At 42.5% G+C, this 26,087-nt stretch overlaps 1 protein-coding gene across 2 annotated transcripts in view; it reads left to right on the forward strand.

The window, feature by feature from the left end:
* Window positions 1-26,087, forward strand: part of UGT8 (UDP glycosyltransferase 8) — a 49,495-nt gene that overhangs the window by 19,384 nt on the left and 4,024 nt on the right. For both annotated transcript variants that reach the window (XM_042796714.1, XM_033007336.2), the window contains exons 2-5: window positions 1,300-2,123; window positions 21,519-21,661; window positions 24,220-24,296; window positions 25,789-26,008. In XM_042796714.1, the coding sequence (XP_042652648.1) occupies window positions 1,302-2,123; window positions 21,519-21,661; window positions 24,220-24,296; window positions 25,789-26,008 (1,262 nt within the window). In that variant the 5' untranslated portion in view covers window positions 1,300-1,301. The remainder of the gene's footprint in view (window positions 1-1,299; window positions 2,124-21,518; window positions 21,662-24,219; window positions 24,297-25,788; window positions 26,009-26,087) is intronic.

The following is a 26,087-nucleotide window of genomic DNA, read 5'->3' on the forward strand; positions in this document are numbered from 1 at the left end:
TTCTAATGCACTTTGCTTTCATCTGGTGCATTTTATAGACTCTACTCACCAAAACACGGGGAGGGGAAAAGTATTTTCCCTTTCTTTCCCCAGCAGCCTGCTATTATCACGATCTGTGTGTGTTGAGGACAGCAGTGGGGCTTTCAGTGTAGGCTAGAGTTCGTGCTCGAGTGTGTGCTCAAGTGCAGATTCAAGTAGGCTCAGGATCAAGTACTTCTGAAAGTGCTTCAGTGGAAGTTACGATGTTCATGTATGTAGTGCTAATTTCTGTTACTTCACTTGTTCTCATACACAAAGCGTAATTTTTGAAAGCTCAGAGTAGTTAAGTTAGTCCTTATTTGATGGTAGCATCTTCCTGCCAGATTTTGACTTTCCACACCCATCTGTTTGATCAGTGTTAATACTAAAGAGAAACATTGCCTGAATTTGCATCTCCTTTTAGGAGAAAAAAAAAAAAAAAATATATATATCTTCTCTATTCCTCTTGGCTTACATAAAAACAAAACAGAAAATGTTATCCTTAAATCAGAATAGAGAGTTGCAACTCAAAGGAGGACAACTTGAAAGCTGTGGGTGACTGTCAGACAAGACCTTGCAGTAGAAATGTTCATAACCATGTTATCAGTAGTATGAAGTGTGGTGCTGTCAAACTACAAAATCAAAATGGACGTATTAGAAGTTCCAGCTGAGGGGGCAAAACTGAATTGTATTTATAAAAAGAGTCATCTTCTAGCCTAAGCACTGAAAATCACCAGTGCATCCTTTGGGTTTGGTGTGAAAAAGCACAGGATTTTAGCCTTGGGTCTTTGAACTTGCCCTCTTTCTTACTCACTTAATATATTACTGTGACAGTAATGCAGCTGTGCTTTTAAATATAATCCCAAACGTAGCAGGATCTAGCTTTCAGAGCTGACTTCAAGATCTTACAGGTGTGTAATTCGGAAGTGGTGCATGCGGTATCTCCACGGAGGGTACCAAGCTCATTGTCTCAGTTGGTTTTCCTGCCATGTAGTGCAGGTGCCCTATCGGTATCTGTGTTGGAAGTAGTCTTTTGTCTACCCTTAATGCCAGATGGAGAGGGAGGGGAAAAGGCAGATCTCGCTGCAAACTGGGCACTACCAAATGCACTCTGAAGCCGAGTGGCTCTCTTGTTCCCCGTGACCACTGCAAGTATGTCTTCGAAATGGGGAGATGTGATTAGCTTTCATGGGACAGCCACATCATAACTTATTTTTAAAATTCCCAGGTAGCATACAAAGGTCTTTTCTGTTGATGTAATGCTTTTATTTCTCATTTCAGCTATGAAGCCGTACGCTCCAGCTTTCATTCTCCTGTGGAGTGCTGTCGGGATAGCGAGGGCTGCCAAAATAGTTGTTGTGCCGCCAATTATGTTCGAAAGCCATCTTTATATTTTCAAGACTCTGGCCTCAGCCTTGCATGACCAAGGTCACCAGACAGTGTTTCTCCTCTCTGAGGGCAGAGAGATTCCTCCATCTAATCACTATAGACTTCAGCGCTACCCAGGGATCTTTAACAGCAGCACCTCGGATGATTTTCTCCAGTCCAAGATGAGGAGTATCTTCTCGGGGAGACTGACAGCCCTCGAACTGTTCGATATCCTGGACCACTATTCCAAGAACTGCGACATGATTGTGGGCAACCGAAACCTCATGCATGCTCTGAAACAGGAAAAATTTGACCTGCTCCTGGTAGATCCCAACGAGATGTGTGGATTTGTTATAGCTCATCTTTTAGGGGTTAAATATGCCGTCTTTTCCACTGGCCTCTGGTATCCGGCAGAAGTGGGTGCTCCAGCTCCCCTGTCTTACGTTCCAGAATTTAACTCACTGCTCACAGATCACATGAACCTATTTGAGAGGATTAAAAATACTGTTGTTTATCTTATTTCAAGATTCGGAGTCAGTTTTTTGGTTCTGCCAAAATACGAAAGGATAATGCAGAAATACAAGGTTCTGCCAGAACGGTCCATGTATGACTTGGTTCATGGATCCAGCCTGTGGATGCTTTGTACTGACGTAGCACTCGAGTTTCCAAGACCTACGCTACCCAATGTTGTTTATGTGGGAGGAATCCTAACCAAACCGGCCAGCCCTCTGCCAGAAGTAAGGTTTGCTGAGATTTACAGTAATTTCTGTGGTATCTGGTTGACCTCATATGATGAGAGGCAGTTTTTAAGCAGTGAATTTCAAATGGGACTTAGTGCCATTTATTGTTGCTTGGTGAAGTCACTGGAAGTAGCTTGGGGTGGTGGTGAGGGGAACGATCAGACACAAACTCATTTTGTGGAGTCTTCTGTGGTCTCGGGAAGTACTTTGCTTTTGAGTAAGGTGCTTAATACTACAGTAGAGGAAGAAACAGTGCACGCTATTGTGGAAATTACATCTGTAGCTTCTAACCACGTGTGGGTTAAAATGGGAAGAAGGGAAAATGGATGAATACTGCTTACACTTAGAGAGGCCCGCTGATAGGTTATACTATCTGATTTCATGGTATTACTGTTTTTATGGAGAGTTTGCTTCCCTTGGTTTGCTAGGTAAAAATGCCTTTAAAACTAGATGTATATAAACATGAAGAAACTGTGTATAGGCCAGCAAATGGAGATGATGTGAGTCCACATAAATGGCACCACTACTGTACTCGGAAATGAATCTTTACTGTGCACTCGCTGGCCATCGGGTACTGAACTTCAGACTGAAACAGTGATAGTGACAGGGCTGATTCAAAAAATCCTGGCTGCAGAGATTAATAATTAGGTTTGTTTGCTTCAGTGTACCATGTGATCTTTGATAGCTGATATCCAAGAATGCCTCTGTTCAACACAATGGTGAGTAACAGGCAGAATATAATTCCACAGAAACCCATGTCATTTACATTTCTATTTATGTATACATAAACAAATAGATCTTGAATTGGAGATGATTATTAATGGATGCTTCTGGATGATAGATAGGTAGGTAGACCTGCAGTGTTTGACAATTTGCTTCTAAAAATACATTGTTCAGCCTTTGCTTTTTGCATGAAAACTGCCAGGCCAACTTTTCATCTGCTTTAGCATGAAAATTGGTCGTGGAAGGCTGGGGGTTTTTTTGTTTTGTTATTTTTATTCTTTGTGTTGTTGGTAGTGTCTTGACTTAGCTTTTTTCGCCAACTCAGAAAACATCAGACAATTCTCTCATTTGTGCTGCAGGATGTGGAGCACTGAGCCAGTTCCCTCCTCTTTTTTTTCCTCCCCTGTTCAACTTTAAATGCATCCGAGCTGAATGAGAGCAGGCACTTGCATGGCGCTCTGAACATGCCAGTGGTTATATCCCAACATACACAATTGTCTGTTCTCCAAGATGTCATCACAGATTACCATAGCAGTGCTGCTTCTAACTGGTTCTTCCTGTATGTACCTTAGAGTGTTTGTGTTTAGAAAGTGTCAGGCTGCAGAGATATCCTGAGAAAACAGACTAAAGGTAGTCCTGTGCTGTCTAAGCAAAGTTCAGCACTGTTCTTTCTGGAAAACCTTGCTGTCTGGATTGAATTTCAGCTCTTCATTTTCCAAAGCGGCATTTTCTTCTTCCATAAGAAGAAAAATGTCTTTGCATGATAAATTTGGTCACTACATTAACATTGTCTGGTTTTGGTCCCTGTAGATTGGCCTTTTGGGTAAAAAAGAAAATGATAGGAACAGTTTTCTTTCAGTGTTTTGCTATAGGGATGTGTGTATGTATAGATACAGATATTTGTGCACACATATATGTATTTGGAGTCTTTTGAACATATATTTCTGTGTACGTTCTAAATTTACTCTGGAACCACAGATATTAACCTGTTTCAATATCTTACGATTCAAGAAGGTGGAAGAGCAAGTAAAATATTTAATATAACTGGAGTGACAGTGACCGTGAAATAGACCTGTAAGTAGGGTGCATGCTAGCAAATACTTATTACAGTGGGGGGGAAACATCCCCTCCCAACCCCCCCCACCCCATAATTATTTGTGAACTGAGACATTATTTACCTTCTCTTCAGTTATATTGGGCAATTCATTCTTACAACACTTTAAGTGTGGGATTTGACTGAATGCAAGAGAGACAAAGTGAGTGTGTTCATCTTTTATCATATAATTTGTCCATGCCTAAAGTGTTACACGTAATCCACTGTGGTATGTATTGTAGGTAAATTACTGGTCAATCAGTTTGTTTTTACTGAACAGTTAGATAAAATTCGTAACTGTCACTTTATTCTGGCAGATTAAAATTGGATAGCTGGTGCTGCGACTGTTTCCAGCTATTGCTGCATCTCTAAGGCAGGAGCCTTTGGTAATTTATTTTTTGAAGCTTTTAGCCTGGTGCATTATGGTAAGCCAGAAACAGGGCTCATTCACGTTTCTGTGCTGGAAATGGTGATGCTTCGTAAACGAAAGTGTTGTTCCTGCCCAGTGATGATCATCAGAAAAGAGAGGCATGTGACTGGAGATAACAGCTTTAGCAGGCAAATCTAAGCTACAGTTACAAATCATTCAGATCTCTTATATTCTCCAAGACTGCTTATAAGTAACCTAGTTCACTACTTCTGGTAAAGAAGTATTGGGGAAAAAAAAAAAAAAAATCTGTGTTGTTTTTTGAAGTCCAAAATACCCAGGTACCTCAGCAGTGGCATTGCTGCCTCATTGGCAGAAAGAGTTTTTTTTTATTTTTGGGCTTGTGTAAAAGGAAAAAAATAATTTGTTTAACCAAATCAGAATTCCTACACATGATTGAAAACCTCTACTGTTCTGCTAAAAAGTAACATCTTAAAAAGAAAAGGCAGAGAGTAATAATTAAGCAATCAAAGAAGAGACAAAGGTCAAGGCCTTTCGAACTGATGTGGGATGGCAGTTGTTTAATTCTAGGGGATGTGGTAGCTCTGTTGCTCAGTCTGCACCTGTGTTTTCCTTAAACTTTCTTTAAAAAAGAAAGAAAACCAGACCTTTAAAGGTAGCGTGTATCAGGGGGTGCTGAATATCTGTGTCACGTAACTGTGTGTGTGTGTGAGACACAAACCTGACTGTTGCTTTGCTCTTTCCTTGTCCTATCTACATCAATATTTTGGTTCAGGGCAAAGGAAAGGTTTTGTAAATCCTGCAGTCATCCCCACTTACTGCATGTGGATTCCCTTTGTAGAGTATTTGTGGTGCAGGTAAACTAGGCTTATTTTGGAGGATGTAAAGCTGGATGCTGTATTTCACTTGTTAGCAAAATGCCTGCTGCTGTGTGCTAGGGAGATGCAAGGGTCTGTAGCAGCATTTGGCCTTTTGGATGTCTTTAAGCGATGTGCTTCATGGGAGGGATGCCCAGATCAGGGGCCACGATAGGCGTAGCTAAAGTCGAGCTGCTGGAGCGTGCACAGTGTATGAGCAGAGCCTCTGCCCTGCTGGCACGGGGCTCTGGTACCCGCAGGCTGCGGTCCCTGCAGGGACCTTCCGATAGCTGTGCAAGATCTTGCGTGTCCCCACTGAAGGGAACTGGCCTTACTGGGCCATATCCTTACTGCCTAGCACAGGCCAGAAACCAGCAGTAGCTGATTGTGCAGTTAGCTCACGTGCTGGGCGTGATTTTTAGCTGCTGCTGAGCGCTCTGGCAGTTACGGCTGCAGCGTGCAAGCTGCAAACGCGCCTTCGGGTTGCAAGCCTGCCCAGATGCCTCAGGAAGCCTTCGCCAGGCTCCGATCCTCCCAAGTGCTCTCCCAAGGCAGTGCCCCCCATGTCAGCCCGCGGTCAGCGCGGTCGTGGCGATCGGCGCGCCCAGGAGCGGGAGCCGAGAGCCTGCAAGGAGAGCAGCGGGTTCTTTGGAGGTGACGGCTCTGCCCGGCGCCGTGGCACGCAGCTGGGAGCTTTCTCCTCCGTATAGCAGGAGTCGTCTTGCCCTTTACAGAGAGGCAGGACATCAGTCGGTGGCTGAAATTCCCGACGGTGGCGCATTGCCTCCTCTGCAGGTGGAGGAAGCTGAGCAGAGCTTGCATCATGCTGTGCGAGGGCTGGTCGTTGCTTCACAAAGCTCAGCGTAGGCCATAGGCGCTTTTCACCGGTTGAAGTGTGTGGATTTGGAAGGTGCTTCTTGCATGGATAGCGTGCTCTGTAAAAGACAGGATGGTTAATGTGGCTGCACCCCGTTACCTGTAAATGAATGAAATCTTACATGCGTGTGGGAAAGAGTCCAGGGTTTGTATAGTTAACTCCCAAAAGACTGTATTTTGAATTGCATAGAGGACAGTGCGAGCAGAATTAGCCTTAGAAGATCAGAAGCTAGAGACAGACTGAATATCAAGTCTTTGAAGGTCATCACTGACTTAAACTATAAGTTACCTGGCGGTATTTTCCAGATCGTTGGCAGTGGCCATTAAGAAAGTAAAAGGCTCCTCTGCCTCTTTCTTCTTACACTTCTCCAGAGGGATCTTGTGAAGCTGAATGAAGCTGTTTTTTTGAAGCAACGCACATTTTAAGAAACAATGGGGAAACCTCTGCGATGGTATTTATATCTTGTGACTAGGTTGATACGTAGTTAGGCATTAATCAGCCTGATAAGCCGTGTCCGTGAATCAGGGTAGAAACCCGACGGGCGCTACAAGCGGCCGCTTCGGGTCGTACCCGGTGAGGAGGGGACAGAGGGCACTGGAGATGAGCAGGCAGCTTTGCTGCAAGGAGAGCAACTGAAAAATATTTCCATCAACTACAGTTGGGGTACAGTTACGCTTCAGATAATCCCTGTCAGTGTTTAAAAAAAAAAAAAAAAAAAATCACAAACTAAAATGATGCACACCCTGTTGTTTGTAAGTTGAGCTGCTGCTTTTTCACATCTGCACAGTTTTTAAAGTTTCATGACTACCTCTGTGTAACACTATGCTTTTTTTTCAATGCAGATCTTGAGGTGATATTTTGGACTGAATGTCTTCTGTTGTTGATAGGAAAAGAGAAACAAATTACAGGGTTTTTTGTTGTTGTTGTTTGTTTTTGTTGTGGTGTGGTTTGGATTTTTTTTTTTTTTTTAATTCTTCTATACCTGAGTAAACTAATTTATGCTACAAAGGAGGGTGTTCATGTTTCAGGATTAGAAGCTGTCCTTTCAGCCACAGCTGTCAACAGAGAGTAATTACAGTAATTTACTCATTCCTCCCTGTAGATCTCTTATCTAATCTTGTTATTATATAGATCTAGGTCTACGTAAAGAATTGGTGGCTTTAAAATATCTTCGCTGAAAAGTTGGGATTTTTTCCTGGTTCTTGCTGACAGTTGTCTGTTTACTAGGTGTGTGTTAGATGATACTGGTATTTATCTTTAAAATTAGGTAAAAGAATAAAGAGATGTTCTATTCCTAAGATTTTTCTCCTTCATTCGAATTCAAGGACACAGTCTATAAGCTCTTGCAGACTGTAGCAGTAGATTTTTGCACATGGCATAGCATCATCTTTTTTTTTTTTTTTTTTAATCTGAGGAATAATTCTCATAGAGCTACTTTTGACAGTAAATTTCTGTTGATGTGAAGTAATTCTCGAGCCGTTTTAAAATGCGTGTGATTATCAGTCAGGGAGGCAGAGTCTTTTAAGGATGATAGAGATGATGGGACACTGTAAATTTTGTGCTGAACCATATGTATTTTGGCTCGGAAATCTATTTCCACATAACGCCCCTTCCCCCAATTCATCTTTTGCTACACAAGTAAGCATTGCCTGGGCTCTTCAGGTACCCACAGTCATAAAACTGCTGTAGTCTCCAGTCTCAGGTGCTCCGGTATGGCTGGGTTGACAAACCATGTCTATTCCTGCCGTAATGCTGCATTTTAAATTCGGGAAGATATGTGACTCAGCATCTAGCTGTGTAGTGTGAGATACAGGGAAAAGGATTGCAGGGCTGATTTCAGAAACCAGTTAAGTATCTCCAGTAAAACTTGGTCAGGAAGGCAGGTCCTCCCGAGTGCATATGCCAAATGTAAGCCGGCGTCCAGTGATCTGATGAATGAACACCAGACGTCTTCAGCAAGCCTGTGCTGTCCATCAAAAAGCAAGTTTACTTGGTTCGTGGATTGTAGTACAAGGTGGTTATTTCTTCAGCTCAAATGATTGTGCATATTTGGAATGGAAAATGCAAGGTTCAGACCTTGGATGTTGCATAGGTCAAATTATGAAAGTTAAAAGCAACACAAGCTATTTTACTACATTTCTTTATTTACAAAAAAATCAGGCTAATATAAGCTACTATTAGAAACAGGTTTTCTGGTTTTAAGTATTCTAATTCAGCATTTTTATATTGGAATGCACAAATCAACAAGATTTATTCACTTTGGTAATGTGAAGTGCTTTAACTGTGAGTATTACCTGCAAGTTTTTAAGACTGACCTGTACGTAGAACAAATAATGAGCTAGTGTTTTCTCCATGGTCTACTTCTCTAGCATACTGTAGGGTAATTTTTAACATTATGTAGAGAAACAGAATTTATTTCTAAAGGCATGCTTTTTTCTCTAGTATTTGGAATGTGCTTGAGTGTGAATACCATGTTTCTGTAATTTGGGAAATTGGGACATGTTCAAAGCTGACATTTAAGAGCATCAAGCCTAATTATTAATATTATGGACTTTTTGTAATCAAGGCAGCTTTTCTTTTTAGATGTCCTAGTTGCTTAAAGACTGTTGAAGTGGGTAACTCCTGTTCAGCTCATAACCTGCTTGGCCGTTGCTCTATCCTGTGGCTGGGCTAGTGTTAGGCAGTACCCGTTGTTCGGGGTGGTGATGTGTCTGTGGCAGGGGCCCCCAGGAGAGCATGGAGGCTTCTGAGGGAGAACCGAATGTGATGGGTGGAAAAAGAGGGTTGGTCCCATGCCTGGCTCCCTGCCCCGCTGGTAGTGGCTGAGAGCAGGTAGTACATGACCTCCTCTGTGGTGTGTAGCTTCAAGCACCTCTTAACTGAATCAGTCACGTATCTTCAGCTTCTCCGCCTAAAAAAGCATCTTCCAAATAATGCCGTTCTCATTAAAAGCTTGCCTTCAAGGGAATCGTAATTTCAGGGAGTCAACTCGTGTTTGGCTGAAACCTGGTGTACAGTACTTTTTCAGTGCGCAGGTTCAGTGGATGTACTTTATAGATGACCTGAAGTAAAGTCATACTTTGTATCCTAACTGAGCAATCCTGACAGTGAGTTTGTAGATCACAACAGCACCTTGAACAGAAGTTTTGTTACTAACAAGGTTGTCCTAATGGCTTTGTTTAATTTTTGTTTGGTTTTGTTTTGTTGTTTGTTTGTTTTTTGTTTTTTTTTTTTTTTCTTTGAACTTCAGAGTAGCATTACTGTGCCGGGGTCAGATAACCCTGGTCTGGGGAGGTGGAGGCAGCTGGGATTCATCCTGCCCAGCACGGTGCTGCCTGAGCCGGCAGCCCTGGCCACATCCAGACCTGGCGGGAGCGGGGGCCCCCAAAGTGCTGAGAAGGGGGACTGGTGTGCTACTTGGTCTCTCTTACTGCTTTTTGCACAAAGGGGAGGTGGGGGACGATGCACGCAGATGGGGCCCTCAGAGTTGGAGTGCAGTTCTAGTCACCCCGATCAAGTGGAGGAGCAGAAGAAGAGATTAGGGAGGTTTTATTAAAGGATGTGAGATCTTGTCCTTAAACAGGCTCAGAAGCCAGCTGATCTTAAAGTTGTTAAAGAAGGGGTGATGACTGATGGCCTGTTTGAGATACATAAATATTACATAAAAAGATATGTATATTATGTGTGTGTGTATATATGTATAAATACTTAAAAAAGAGAGAAGAGAGGAAGTAAGCTCCAGGGAGAAAGAAAAGCTATTTAATCTGAAGGGGAAATGAAGAAGAATTTGCCATTATTAAATCAAACCTGCAGGTTAGAGTTTATATCTCCTACCATCCACAGAGCACAGGTGTCATACTGGAACAATAAAAAATAAAATTTCCCACCTAAATTAGTTTATAATGTGGATTTAGGGATGGGGCTATATGTCAGTATCTGTAATGCAGAGGTCTGCATTTAAAATTCATCTGCTTTTCAATTTTCTTCTTACTGTATTCACTGCAATTTAATTTGACCTGGTGTTCTATAGATGGAGTAAGTAAAAACGGTCTCCATACTTAAAACTCTTAACTGTTACTTGTCCGGCTTTTCTACTACGTACGCAGCTACTGAAACTGGAGGAGGATTGGCAAAACCTTGGTTTGCATTTATATTTAATGATCATAAACTTTTTTTGTGCATGCTTGCAAGTTACATGACAGGGCTCCTGTGCGCAGGAAAGTGAATGTGTGTTTTGGTATTTTGTAACAGAATATTGCCTCAGGGGTGATGTCCACAAGGTTTTTAATTTGGATCCTGGATGCGAGGATACCTCTGCTGCACCTGCTACTCTATGCAGTGATTTTAATAACCTCTCTTGAAGGGCAAGCTTCTTATTTTCGACTACCTTCCGCTCATTTGAAAGGCAAGGTTGCTTCCCCAGGGTGCTTGCCAAAAGTCCAGTGAGTAACGGATTTTTGATGGAGTGTTGCATCAGGGAAGTCCTTGCGCGGCAGTTTTCTGGTTGACCTCTAGTTTTAGGTAGACTGTGTTCTCAGAGGCTTCATTGGATATGCCTGTAACTCTAGAGAGGGCTGAGATACGGGAGAAAAGACAAAAGCCTGCAGTACTGTATTTCTTGCCTGCATTTTTGAGTCTGAATTTCATTCCTCTTTAAAGTTAAATGGCCTTAATCATTCTGTTGGTATTCGATGTTAAATGGGAAAAGGCAGTAGAGGTTAAGGACAAGGAAATGCAACATTTTAGACATTGAACAGCTTCATAAGGCTTTAAAGACATTTTTTTTTTCCCCCTCCCAATGCATTTTGATAAGCCAAGTATGTAATAAATATATATATACACACACCAGATAATTGCTGAGGTAACATAAAAGGAGAAAGTCTGTATTTCAGCAAGGCTGAATCTGTGTCTAATATTATTGAAGAAGCACTTTATCAACAGCACTGTTAGATTAATAAATGACGATGGTGCTTGGGGTCCTAATAGAAGACAGTTCAGATCTTACAGTTTGACTCACAACTGAGAGTGTTAGCATGGCTTTAACCAGCAAGAAAATAGAGGAATTTAGTCTAATGCCATAATATGAGTAAGCTTCTTTTAATGTCAAGAGCACTGGGTTTGGAATTATCTTACTCTACGCTAATATGAACTACAAAATAGGAAAAAATAATGTGAATATTAACTGCACAGACTCTGTGTATGGTAGATCTCATTAATAGAATGAGATTGATCAGCATCTTAATAGTATATGGCGCAGGTCAGCCAACATCAGCATATCTAGGGAAGACAAGATATAAACTTATTGAGACTTTACAAATACCCCACCTTTTCTGTTTCATTTTTAGAAGTTTCATTTTGGCTTCAGACAGCAGAATAAATGGAGAGGAGAGCAGGAGAGACCAGAAAAAATACGTTTAGTTACGAGTTTGCAACAGCGAGGAGGTTGGTGGCCACCAGCAACCTGTACCTGAGGAAAGAGAACAATTAACTTGCAATTAATCCTGAGGGAAATGGTGGGGTGGGGAAGGGTCTTGCCCTGGTTGGGAGCAGCATGGCTGCTGTTAATTGAGCTGACTGAGCCTGATGATAGGAAAAGAAGCAAAAGCTGATAAACTGGGCTGAACACGTCTGCCTTGTGGCCATCACTTCTAAAAGGCAAGAATTTAGTTAGTGGAAAAATAACCTTCAGAGCGTGACATAGGCGCTAGCCGATGCGGAGACGTTCGGCTGAGCCAGCAGAAGGCAGCTGGATGTGTTGAGTCAGGGAGGTGCTTGGTGCAGTCGTGTGTTCGCTGTGGTGTCCCACGTCCTTTGCTCGTCAGAGCAAGTAAAGAATGAACCCAAACTATTTTTGGTTGTAAAGTGATTGACAAATTCATGGCAAGTAAATACAAAAGGCATACTCTGCCTGGAGTGATGGCATTTCACTGGCTTTGCTATAGACTGACATGCTATAAAATAACTTTCAGATTAGATGATAGGACCCCGTTTGTTCAGTGATAGTAAAGGTCGTATAATGGCATCTATATGACTTTAACTGCCAGTGCTGAAACTCTGTTCTGCAGTAAAATTTGCAATGAGGTTAAAAATGTATTAATGTAGCATTTAAATACGTCACATGAGAAGTACTATTCAGAAGCTGCCAGAAAAGTTAGGGCACTAATAAAAATGGTCTGTGTACCTTTCTGCTCATTTATCAGCGAGTATCTCCTTTCTAAAGATCATTTCACGTGGCTTCTTATTTATTTATTTTGAAATAGATCTGGTGTTGTCTACTCTAAGCAGCATTTTGTAGTAGAAGTTGCATAGTATGTCTGTGCTCTCCACTGGGGAATGGCGGTTTGCAACCATATTCAAAGAACAGGCATTTGTGCTATTACACATTTGAATCGAGCAGCTGAACAGGGAAAGCTTCGGATATTAAACCCGGTTATGTTTGTATTTGTGTACTTTGTTTATCTGAAACAAAGCTCAGTATTAGGCACCACTGGTTACTGCCAGCTGGGTCCTCACTCTATAGTCACAGCTGTGCATTTAGCATCTAAGCCTGCTAAGAATAGCTAATTAGAAAATCAAACAGAACAAAGCTCACACAGTAGGGTCGGTACAATAGCATTCCTGTCTGAGAATGGTAAAAAGATTTATTTTATTTTATTCCTTTTTATTCCTCCCCTTGTGCCTATAGTACAGCATAGATCAATAAGTGCTTATTCTCCCTGTGCAAGCACAGGGAGGACATCAGTAAAAGACCAGTATATACTCAAAACCCTTCACTCTTCAGTAATGCAGTGCCACACAGAAATCATTACTCATAGGCAACCAAACTCCAAGAAGAGAACAAGGCAAGGTCGTAGTGTCTGCTCCTGTGCAAAGCTCTGCAATAAATATTACCCACATTGAAAAAGGAGAAGCCTTCTTAGGCACCCTGTGAACAGTGTATATGACAAACTCGAGGCAGCGTTTTAAAAGCAAACTTCCGAGAGGGGAGAAATGTCCCCAAGGCCAGCCTGCTCCCACGTGAAAGCTCCCTGTGTCGGGAAGGAAGGGAGTAGTAGCTGCCTGACCACCTTTGCCTGGTCCGTGCAAGTGCTGTAGCTCTGTGGGGCCTGTGTGTTTATTGCTTATTAAAAGGGTTTAGAGAGCTCATCTGATGTGGAGTGGGGTCGAAGGTGAATCAGTACCTCCTTTGGGACTCAGTGTGCCAGGATCAGACAGTCAACATAAGTGAAACTGGGTATTTGAATGAATGGGTAGGGAGCTTCAAAGGGAAGTTTATCATTTCAGTCTCTTACAGAACATGCAGTTGCACAGAAGTTAACAAGAAAACAGGCAGAGGCCTGACAGGGTTTGGCACAGTGTTGTAATTGGGGCTCCCCTCAGCGTGCATGGATTTTTATTTTTTTTTTTTTAATTTTAAGCCACTTAAGTGAAAATGGTAATTAATGAATGTGTGTGTTAGATGGTATTTTGTTGGGGGTGTATATAACACTACAATTGGATGAAACCCAAAATTCAGTTAGAAACATGCTGTAGTAGACTTGACAGGTTTTCTGTCTTTCACATAGGTTAACTTAATCTGAGGTCATACTGTGCCTGCTGAGGAGATGGTGGTGGGCAAGAAGGTATGATGTGTCTAGCTGTAAGTGCTCAGATTTATCCTTTGGATGAACCTCTCTGTTGAGTGCTGAGATAGGCCTGGAGAAACCAGCCTCCCTCACTCAGGTCATTTTTGCGAATACCTCTCCAAACCCAGACTTTTCAGCTATATTTAAGAGTCTTAAAATTTCTGGAAGATCCTGGTATGCACCTGTGTATCCAGCTTAATAGTTCATTAATGTCAGCTTGTTTTCAGTGTGAATTTACAAAGAAGAATAATTACATTTTTTAATGCTTCTTCAGTTACAAGTTATGTGAGTGCTTGATCTTCTTTTTTTTTTTTTTTTCCAGATATTCTGTTGCAAATTTTGCATCCAAGTTTGTTAAGGTTGGGGGGTTATAACTGTTTGAGGTTTGATTCCTAGTTCGGATGGGGAAAGCCAGCTCTCTGTTCCTAAGGTGCTGGTCAGCCTGTCAAGTTTGCAGGGTAGCCTCAGCAAAGCAATGCTGTTTGCTGGCTATGCTAGGACTTCAAGTAATTGAGGCAAGGGTTTTTCTTTCTACACAAAAAAAAACCTGAAAGTACTCATATTTGGAAAAAAAAAAAAGTGATCAGGTGCTCTGTTACAGTCACTGAAAGAGATAACCATTTGAAGAAGTGCTTGTATTGACAATGTATATGTAAAGTTTGAATTAACTGCAAAAGTCAGAGGTGTTTCCTTCTCACTTCAGTGTTCAGTTGAAGCTTGAAGAAGAGTTTGAGGAAGAGTTAATAATGCAGCTGGTCATGTAATAACCCCCCTTCCTAGGCGTTTACTGTCGGTTTAGACCTCAAAAGTTGTAATTTCAAATGTTAAATATCCTTTCCTTACCTTAAAAAAATCACACTGACTTTACAGTGAACCTGAACATCATTTAAACTGGGCAAAAGGAGGTTGCTTTCCTGCTGCAAGCAAGGAGCTGCAAAATGCTGCCCGAACAGGGAACCCTGCTGTTAATGAAGGTGGCTCTAATGACTCATCCTGACTCAGTGCGTTTTCATACGGTGCGTAATTAGATCAGGAAGACAGAATGTGCTGGAGGTCAAAAGTGTAAGTGGATTTAAGGAAAAGGAAGGGGTGAATTCATAGGGGATGAGCCTAGGTGTCTGTGAAACTTTTTAGCATACAGTGTTAGAGCTGTGGTTTCCTTGAGACTGCTACTTGGGGTGTTAGGGCTAATAAAGCCTTCATGAATGGGAAGGTAGGCAGGAGAGTAAAGGCTATAGAGGGTGGATATGCTGAAATTGTAGGCAAACAAATTTGTCCTGTGGCATCAGTGTATTCTCTTCCACGATTTGGGTTTTGCAAGAATCACTCCAAGCTTGTATTTTGCACTGCTCATCCTGCATCAGCCACTGCAGTGCACTTCCCGAAATAAACATTAGGAATGTATATGTGTAAATTAAGGGATGTTCAGAGACATAGTGATAATGCTTGTGAAGTATATAGTATTTTTTCTGTGCCAAGATCATAGCCTGTTTTCTGTCTACTGTGAGTATCACTTCTATACCTTGTACGCCACAAAGAACAGAGAAAATACAAGGAAATACTGAGCCTCTGTGTCATGGCCCAGCTAATTGTACCAGGATGTTTAGATCTGTCTTGTGACCAAAGACCTGTGAACACCACCCACTTGGATTCAGTTTCACTAGATCTTCCGTTTAGAAAGTCTGTGTTAAGAAGCTGTCAGAAAAAATAATCGTAAGTTAAAAGAACCTGGGAATAACGGACTCCAGGTTGCAAACTCGGGGAGCTCTACAAGGAAGATAGTGCAAGTCCACTGTTCCTCATTTCCTGATTTTTACCCAACTCTTGCATTTTTAGCAATGCTTAATGATCCCATTTAATTAGGGTTGTGTTATGCCAGGAATTATACAGGTGTATGCAAGGAGAACCCCTGTCCTGACAAGTCTGTAGTTCATTTTCTGCAGCCCCTGAACAGGTACTGATCTCCAGCACCTCTCTGGGGAGGCAGATTGGAAAGGGGCTGCAGATCAGAAGGCAGGCGAGAAATTCCTCTTACTACCAGCGCGATGTAAGCCTTAGGTAGAATTAGGACAAATTTGAGTGGGGAAAAAACGGACCTTTCAGTTGATGTCAAAATAGGACAAGTTGAGTTGAAACTCTTCTGGATCTTCTTGAGGTTGACACAGGACAGTTTTGACCCTGACTGTGTGAGGAATTAAAACTGTATTCTTTCTAATTTAGCATCCTAAAAGAAACCTGGAGGACAACTTCAAGTTCCTTTTGCTTCTGATTTGGGTTGGTGAGGCATCGTCCAGCTTTGGCATGGAAGCTGATGGTAGATGTGTAGGCTGTTGTTCTGTCTGAGTGAAGTCCCTGCCTGTTGCATCTGTGGTAATTGTTATGTGCCTGTTGGATCAGAGTTAATTTGCACCTGACCAACTGGGAGCATGGCAAACTTCATTTCACTTTTCTCTTCCTTGTGTGCACCTGTCTGTGAGTGAAACATGCCTTATTCCTGAAGTTAATTGAAATCTTTCCATGCAGACTTTTGTTGCTTGGATCCCAGTTTGAGAGCTTGTGAGTGAGCATTTGTGCATTGCCACACTTAGGAAGTGGGTCAGGAGAGGGAGCACTCAGATAATAAGCTTCAGTTTATACAAAATAAAACAGTTTGTATTTCCTTGTTAGTTATTTTTTTTTTTTTAATGTAATCCCATTTAATATGGCAAACAAATTCTATCTTTTGAGCCTGATGGTAGGATCTTGTCTGGCCTGTCAAGATTTTAAGTTCCCCTTTGTACACGTTATGTTCCATCAAAGCAGTGGAATTACCTTCAAAGGGAAGGGTTACAAAGGTTTGACTGTGAAATCAGCCATAATGATGCGAAGCAGGTTGCTTTGCTCTTGCACAACAATAAAATGCAAAAGCCTGTTTGTAGAGTGACTCTAATTCCATGGTACATGGTAAAGTTCCTTTCTTTTTGTCCTCTACGTAAAATTCTAAGCACTTAATAGTTATTTGTTGTTATACATGGGGGTTTTTTAATGCTGTTTTAGAAATTCCATTATAAGTAAATAATCTATACCTCCTCTGTGTTTGCATAATGATGTGTAATTCTTACCATGTGAATACATCAGAGCTGTGAAGTCTCACAGAATTTCTAATTATGCACAGAGAAGCTGCTCCTCAGCTAGAACAGACTGATCTCTAGCAGCAGAAACCATGTGTCTGACCAAGTGTAAGTAGTCACAGGTAGGTCTTCCCCACGCTGAATGAGAAATATTTGAGCAGTAGTGCCAGCTATCATGGTTTTGTCCTTATTAAAAAGCAAGCATGCCTCCAGCTGGATGTTGTGCCACTGGTCAGATCCATTCAGGCCCTGCAGTTTAGCCAGTTTTCAGTCCCACTCCACTGTCCATTTGTGTAGCCAGTACCTCATCAGTTTGTCTGTGAGGCTGTGGTGGGAGGCAGTGCTGAAGGCCTTACCCAGGCCAAGGTAAGTGACATCTTCTGCTCTTACCTCATTCACTGGGACAGTTTTTCTCACTGTAGAAGGCTGTCAGGTTGATCAAGCTGATTTTGTCTCCATAAATCCATGCTGACTGCTCCATTCGTGTTTTCCTTAATACATTTGGAAATGACCTCCAGGATTATTTGCTCCATCACCTTCTAAGGATCAAGGTGAGGCTGAGCAGCCTATTCCCTGGATCTTCCTTCATTGAAAGGCAAGTGATGCTTTTTTTCCACACAGACACAACCATCCCACCTCACCCCCCCAGTCCCCAGGAATCTCCTCCAATTGCTATGACCTTTCAAAGATGAGAGTGGCCTTGCAGTGATATTGGCCAGCTCCTGGTCACCTGTTGGCACTTCTGGGTGCACCCTATCAGGTCCCATATACTTGTGTATGACCAATTTATTTAAAAGGAGCCTAGCCTGAGCTTCTGTTGAGTGTAGGTCTTCTTTGCTCCAGACTTTCCCACTGGTCTGATGGACCTGGGATTGCTGAAGGCCAGCCTTACCAGTAGAGTCTGAGACAAAGAAAGCATGAAGTACCTCAGTCTTTACCCTATTTTTTTGTCACCAGGTCCTTTGTCCCATTCAGCAGTGGGCCCATGCTTACCCTGGTCTTCCTTTTGCTGCTCGTGTACCTTGCTGCCCTTCATGTCCCTTAGCAGATCCAGCTGCAGGTGGGCTTCGGTTTTTCCAATGCCCATCCCTGCAAGCTCAGGCAGTGCCTACGTATTCCTCTCAGGCGGACCCGTCCGTGTTTCTAGCTCATGTATGCTTCCTTTTTACACCCAAGTCTTGCCAGGAGTCCTTTGTTCATCCTCCTGCCACCTTTGCTTAACTTCCTGCTCATCCGCATGGCCCATACTTAAGCTTGGAGGAGGTGATGCTTCAGTATCAACCAGCTCTTGTGAACCTCTTTTCTCCCTGGGGCTATATCCCACTGGATTCTTCCAAGCAGGTCTCTGAAGAGACCAGAGTTGGTTCTCTTGAAGGCTGGGAGATGCTGCTGTTGTCCTCCTTGTCCGCTCAGTATCCTGAACTTCTTCATCTCATGGTCACCACAGCCAAGGCTGCCTCTGACCTTTGCATCCCAGACAAGGTCTTCCTTGCTTGTATGGATGAGGTGCAGCAGAGTGTCTCCTTGTTGGCTTCTTGAGCACCTGTGTCATGGAGTTGTCATCTAGATGGCACTCCAGAAACCTACAGGTTTCTGCCCCTCCAGCAGGTATCAGGGTGGGTTAGTGCCCTATGAAGACTGGAGCCTGTGAATGTTGGGCTTCTTCCAGTCGTCAGAAGAAAAACACCTTGTAACAGGGGACTTCAGCTCTCAGAATAGAAGTTGATTGAATGTCACAGATGGGCAGAGAGCTGTCTTTTACGGCATGGTACTTGATCGCTCTTCAGAGTGGTTTGTCCTAGAGCCCACAAACGGTTATTTTCTATTTAGCTTTAAACAACAGATAGGAAATAGTTCAAGGTGTAACTAGTTTAACCACTAAGTAAAAGTGACTGTAAACATAGAATGGTTTGAGTTGGAAGGGACCTTGAAGACCACCCAGTCCCATCCCCCCCACCCTGGGCAGGGCCCCCTTCCCCCAGCCCAGGGTGCTCCCAGCCCCGTCCAACCTGGCCTTGAACCCTTCCAGGGAGGGGGCAGCCACAGCTGCTCTGGGCACCCTGGGCCAGCGCCTCACCCCCCGCACAGGGAAGGATTTCTGCCTTAGAGCTCACCTAAATCTGCCCTCTGACAGTTTAAAACCATCACCCCTCATCCTATCATTGCACCCCCAGATCCAGAGTCCCTCCCCACCTTCCCTGTTCCCCCTTTAAGCCCTGGGAGGCCGCTCGAAGGGCTCCCTGGAGCCTTCTCTTCTCCAGGCTGAAACCCCCAACTCTCTCAGCCTGGCCTCCCAGGGGAGCTGCTCCAGCCCCCCCAGCATCTCCGTGGCCTCCTCTGGCCCCGCTCGAGCAGCTCCGGGTCCTTCTGCTGTTGGGGGCCCCCGAGCTGGCCCCAGCACTGCAGGGGGGGCTCCCCAGAGCGGAGCAGAGGGGGACAATCCCCTCCCTGGCCCTGCTGCCCCCCCTGCTCTGGCTGCAGCCCAGGGCACGGGTGGGTTCTGGGCTGCCAGCACACGGGGCTGCCTCACGGGCAGTTTTCCATCCACCAACATCTCCAAGTCCTTTTCTGCAGGGCTGCTCTCAACCCATTCTCTTCCCAGCCTGTATTTGTGCAATTTGCATTTGCAAATTTGTGCATATGCATTTGCAGCATGTCTTGGGTCCTTAAGTAAAATTCAAGGACAAACTTTAAATCACAAAACCACTTGGAAACTTTCATGTCCAAAGTTCAGCCCATAATAATCGATTCAGCTTCAAGGCAGGTCAAGACACTTCCCCTCCTCTCCATTCTCCCTCCCTCCACAGGCATAGAAAAAAAATTGGAAAAGAAAGTGCAATGAAAAAGGATGAAGAGAAATGAAAAAGTGGGGATTCTAGAGAAGATAGAAATTCCCTTTTTACTGCATAGCAGAGACTAGTGTGCAGCCCTCAGTGCAGGTCTTTGTTACACCTGCTAGTTTTTGTGGTAGCTTTTGTGGTTTTGTGCTCAGATATGATAGCACAGCATTACTCTATTACTGTCTGGCCTGCTGTTTATTACCGGGACAAGAAGTGCCTTGTGAACAGGGCTCTTAATTTTCCATTTACTCATTTCCTATTGCTGAACTGGTGTTGAGCAGGCTTATGCTTAAATTCGGTGAGACCAGAATGAAACCATACCCTGGGAAAAAATACAAGTTACTCTTCAGCAGACTGACATATCTGTATGTCAGTGGTATTATTTTTTAGTTTCTACTGCCAACAGTCACATTGGAAAAATAGAATTTAAATCTGTTTCTAAAAGCAAAGAGTATGCTGAGGCTTTTACTTTTTTGGTCGTGTCGTGTGTGTGTGTCCCCATCATTTTTCCCTCCCTGAAGCCAGATGACATTGCTCTTGTGTCCGAGGTTTGTTTTTAGCTGGCAGCTCTGTGCTCTCTGGTACTCTAGGTTGTTTTTAACTCCGACCCTGCCGAGCCCTGTTGTCCTGGTGGCGGTCGGCAGTGGTGTCTGCTGGCTTGCCTTGTCATCGGCGACACAAACCCCGTCTCCACCAAGTCAGCCCCGGCGATCGGATGTTGCGGTCTCCTGTGCAACCGAAGCATTGGCTGTGGAGAAATCCCCTGTGGCTGGACCCAGAGCCCTGAGATGCAGTGAAAGCCTGGGCCAGCCGTGGTTTTGCAAAGGGTGCTCCCACCGGCGGGCAGAGCATCTCTCGGCGAGAGCCCCAAAGCCCTGTGCAGCAGAAGGCAGGGCCTGACCTCTGCTGCAGAAGCAGCATCGTGGGGTGCCCTGCTGTAAAAGCTGCTGCCTCTGAACTTGAATCTCCCAGCCCGGCCGTCAGGTTACCCTCAGGAGATGGGTGGTTCTGCTTGTGGAGTGTTTCTGAGCAGCTCAGTACTGCAGACCTCTGCATTCGGCATTGCCGCCCTCCTTGCCGAAGTTGAGGCGGCCTTTGAGTCGAGAGGGTCAGCAAAAGTTTTGTTGCAAGAGACTCAGTTTCAGAGTAATTACAGGAAGAGGATGAGCTTAAGGGTGGAAGGGGCTTTGACCTTTGTTACACTTGTGTCTGTTTGATATAATACTGGTAACTTGGTGTGGAAGAGGCACACAGGTAGGTCTAAGTAAGATATAAATTATATAGGCCTAAGCAAAGGGGACATCCACCCTGTACTTGCCATGCAGATGCAGTATTGTTCCTTGCTCCTTGGAATATTGGAGCAGTGGAAACTGGAGGTGTTTTTTGAAGCTTTGGCTTCATTCCAGTTGCACTGACTTTTTATGGCAATGATAGAAAAACAACCCTTTTGAAGTGCTTTCACTTTCTTTGAGGCTAGAAGTCACAGGGTTAAACGCCAGACTTCATTTATGTAGTTCCTGTGCTGTATTTCCAGGCTGATACTATGAGATAGATCTATGCTGAGTTAAAATGTGATGTGTTAAATTGTGAATGTGTGTCAATGATCAGTTAAGAAAGGACAAATTGTCTTATGAATCTGATTGTTAATACGGAAGCTAAAACGAAGCCGGAAGAATTTTGCTGTTCACAGCCTGTACCACGGATTCTGAATCAGTGAGTCATTGTACTCAGTGATTTCTGAAATGTTTGACTTTTGGAGCTTGCCTTGTGAAGTAATGTAGGGACCAACAACTGTTCTTCCTAAGCAACGTTTATTTCATCTGTTTCTGTGGTTTACCTATTCTTCTACAGTGCTCAGTATAAATTTTCACTTTAACAGGATCTCCAAACGTGGGTGAATGGCGCTAACGAAAATGGCTTTGTCCTCGTCTCATTTGGAGCTGGAGTGAAATACCTGTCAGAAGATATAGCAAATAAGTTAGCACATGCTCTGGCAAGACTGCCTCAGAGAGTTATTTGGAGGTAAGTGCAATGGTAGATGTACTTGGGGTGATTTGAAGCATGCTTATTTCCTATTGTGCCATCTTGTTCTAGAGTTGCAGAAGCTGAAATTGAGACAGTCTGGGTGACACAGAAGACCTGACTCTTGAAAGATGCTCTTTGTGGAAATGTTGCAATCCCCTGGTAATAAGGAGGAGCAATGATTTTGTGGCAGAATAAGGCATAGGTTGTACTCCTGTTCTGAGTTTATATCCTAGAAGGATTGGGGAAAGTGAAAAGAGATTCTGAGGTTATAACATTTGTGACATACTGTCATCATTTCTGATAAAGAAGCCACCCCAGGGAGCAAGCATGACATCCTGCTGATTTAATCTTAGGTTTTCTTTCTTTTCTCTTCTTTTTCCTTGCTTTTTCAGGCCCCTTCTCTTTTTTTTTTTTTTTTTTTTAATCTGTAAACGTGGACTTTCATAATTGCTCTTCTCACTTGTCTCTTTCAGTGAGAAATTGGAGGAAGAAAAATCTGCAGGAAAAAAAATCAGTAATAAGCTTTCTCAGCTCTAAAATCATCTTGAGTGGCACTCTCACTGTAAAAATCTAAGAACCGTTTAGTCAGCTCTGTTTCACATGGAGCGTTGCTCTGGAATATAATTCAGGAGAGTTCATGTGAACTATTGGTTTCCAAATAATCAGTGTCTTACAGTTTATGACTCCTGTCCTTGCTGCACTTCTGGAGTCTATTTAGTGGCCTGTTCCCTGGTGTCTCTTAGGGACTGTTTTCACTGCTGTGTGTAATTGAAATAGTGAACAAGAAAATGGAAAATTTTCAGGCTGTGGCACAGAACTTTTGGTCGTTGTAGTAAAGGTCTCATCAGTTTTTGTTTTGGGGTAGAGCCGCTATATATTTCTTACGAAGCCTGCAAAGCTGCTTGGCTTGTAATTATTAGTCCCAGCTGATCTTACTGCTTTTCTTTTGTTTTATCCTTTGATCATGTTTTCCCTTGGATGTAGGAAGTATCCACTTCTTGTAGTAAACAAAAAAAATTTAATGGATTTTTCTTGAGGATAGCTTTTTTTAATGCAAACGCAACAATTTCAATTGAAACCTTCTGTTAAAATTTTTAATTTTTCTCACTAGTATTTCCTTTCCAATGCTTTTTTGTTATGTTTTTTTCGTTATAGTTTTGTTATCTGTAATCTCTTATCTGCCGAATGGCTTTTTGGATAAGGGAACCCTCCTGTTTCTTTCCATCATGATTTGTGAAAGAGGAAGGTGTCCCTGGAACTAGGTGTAAGACGCGGTCTTCGGGAGAGCTGAGCAGTGGCTCTCAGTCACCCCGGTGGGAATTTGAGGCCCATAATTAAATACCTGAATATGAAATTACGAGTCCAGCTTGACTTTGATTTTTTTTCACCTATGACCTGTATTGGATGCGGGTGGTGTATATACTAGACATTTCTGAAAATGAGGAGGGTGGTACTGCTTGGCAGTCTTATGTCACAATGCCAAAGCAAGGAAATCTTTCTAGTTCTTTATACACTTCTGATGATGGAGTACTCGTTAGAGCCAAAACCGGTAACATAGTTTATTTGATTTTATATAACTTAGCATAAGGAACGTAGACTTTCTGCAACATACAGAATGCACAAGGCAGTTGTAAAGAAGTATGGCTTGCTTAATTGGGAATATGTAGGCAATTCTTGATGAAGTTACAGTTCTAATGCTCTCTGGTAACCAGAATATTTTTAAGTCATTTGATGGAGCTGTAGCAGAACAGCGCTCTCCTCTAGTAGTCATAGTCACTGGTAATTTTTTCCTCTTTCTTTTAAGTTTAGAATATATTTAACTTTCGGTATTGACTGTATTAATATGTAAATCAGTTTCTACTTTGAGCCCATATTTTCTGGGCTAAACTTTTCCAGCAACCTCAGGTGAGCAAAACGTTGCCATTGGGTTTCAGGAAGTTGAGCAAGTAAGAAAAATACACTTGTCTCACAGTCTGATCCCAAATTTTTCATCAATAGCTTCTTGTCTCACAAGCTGAGCTGTCAGACTTTGCCCTCCTGGTATTAGTAACTTCTTTTAAAATAAGATGGTGTCAGTTGTCAAGATCTACAGGAAACTGGCCAAATGAAAGGGAATGCCTCATGTTGATGGTAGGGATTATTATTTGAGTGCTGGTGAGATGTTCTCAGTGGTGTTATTTATCTAGTAACAGCCAGAGTTTTCTGTAAAGAAATGGACTCAGAACCATAGAGAAGTTCTTAAAACCTCCTGCCAGTCTTAGTGCTAAGAGTTATATATGCTTTGAGAGGGAACTATGTTGCCATTGTGTTAATAGAAAACACTGCATTCCAATCCAGTTAGCAAAGAAAATGAATGATGAAAACATGAAACTGGAAGTTATTAGCTATTTACAGCACTTTGACTCTATTTTATTTTCTTGTAATAGTAAACAGTGTCCCCACGTAACTGGAAGTGTGCTTAGGGCTCATGGATCATTTGGTTTGATTCTCTGGTTTGAATTTATTGATTTTGGAGGTCTTGACAACTCATCTTCCATTTGATTTTATTGGTTTAGGTTTTCAGGAAACAAACCAAGGAATTTAGGCAACAATACGAAGCTTATAGAGTGGTTACCACAAAACGACCTCCTTGGTGAGTATCTATTTTGATCATATTTTGCTTATTCTCACTCGAGTTCAGGTTGCTTTTCCAACAATATTCTGCTGAATTAGCAGTCATTATAAACCAAGGATAATTTCTGTAATGGAGGCCATAGAACAAGAATATAGAATTCATCAGAATTTCGAGATGATGAAATCAAACACCTTTCTGATGTTAATTATCTTTCCCTGGTACTAACTCTGTTTTTTTCCCTAAGTTAATAGGGCAGAAGGCCATAATTATTCCAAAGATTATTTGGCCTAATAAATGGGAAAATTTTGACAAGTGTCTTCTGTACTGTGGAAACTATGCAGTTTGAAGAAAAATAATTATTGAAGATAAATAAGTAGGAATTTTCTTGAATCTACTATTTTAGGGAACCGACGACTGTAACTGTTAATTTCTCTGCTATGAAAAAGCATGGTATGGTGTTCACTCGTCTCCATGGAAGAGTCATAAAACTGAGCATACAAAATTTGTTCACACTGCTTCAAAACAAGTCTTAGGCATCTGTACATACTGCTGTATATATACACATTTGTTTATTTTTCTCCAAAGAAAGCTCTAACAGAACTTGGGCGCGTATTGTAAGCTGATAATATCCTTTTCGTTTAACTAACCTGAGGTACTCCAGGTTCTCAGGTGCAGAGATGAAACTTGACATTCTTCCGTCTTTTGGGAAAGACTGTGTCAGAACCTATGTATTTTATTTTTTTTTTCCCCTTTCTTCCCTGTGGAAGGGTAGCTGAATACATGACAGATTCAAGGGGCCACAGAATATTTGTGTTTGTCTCTGGGGTAGCTGGACGTTTCCGTGTTCACAGAACAGCTCCAGTGGTGCTGCTGACTGTGTTGAGCATGCGTGTGCGTCAGTGTGTGTGCATGTCAGCTGGAGTACTTATCATAATGTAATAATTAGGCAAAGGGCTTTTAAAGCAGGTAGATTTGTTTTGGTTACTGAAATTGCTCTGAGGCAGTCTCATTTTTCCATTACATAATGTTGTTATCATTATTGTCAGATCTTGCTAGCCTGAAGTAAGGCATGTGAAGCTTTAGAGAGAATGTAATGTCAGTTGTCCTGTCATTAAATAGGTTGTATTTCATATGAATAATGAGCCAAGGAGAGAGGGGTTTTCCTCAGATGTACTGCTAACCTGGTTATAGTCACCCCCTGCAGCTACTCAGGAGTAAACAATGTATATTAATTACTCCATTAATAATTGTACACAACTCGCATACATGAGAATTTTCTTTGCATTGGCTGTTCCCTCTCTCTTACTGTGCAAGGAAATCATCCAACGCATGCCAAATTTCAGCGGAGTGGGTTTCAGGAGGAGAACTTCAGAGCAAGTCGCCTTCGTTTTTTGCCTTCCTGCATTGCAGCCATACGTGGTGACAAATGCGTTGTGCCCAGTTGCTTCAATAACTTCACATTGAGGAGATGCAAATGTTGTCTTAATCTTCATACCTCTTCTGTTCTCAGGTCACTCTAACATTAAAGCTTTTCTTAGTCACGGAGGTCTGAACAGCATTTTTGAAACCATGTACCACGGGGTCCCGGTGGTGGGGATTCCCCTTTTTGGAGACCATTACGATACTATGACTCGTGTGCAGGCCAAGGGCATGGGAATCTTGTTGAACTGGAAGACCGTCACTGAGAGCGAATTGTACGAAGCCCTAGTAAAAGTTATTAATGATCCCAGGTATGGAATGAGCTAATGTTTCTTGTGTTTGTTTTAAGTTATTGTTACGGGTTAAATAGGCACATGCGGAACATTTGTG

The sequence above is a fragment of the Tyto alba genome, unplaced genomic scaffold (assembly GCF_018691265.1).
Source record: "Tyto alba isolate M040663 unplaced genomic scaffold, T.alba_DEE_v4.0 Super-Scaffold_23, whole genome shotgun sequence".
Lineage (NCBI taxonomy): Eukaryota > Metazoa > Chordata > Aves > Strigiformes > Tytonidae > Tyto > Tyto alba.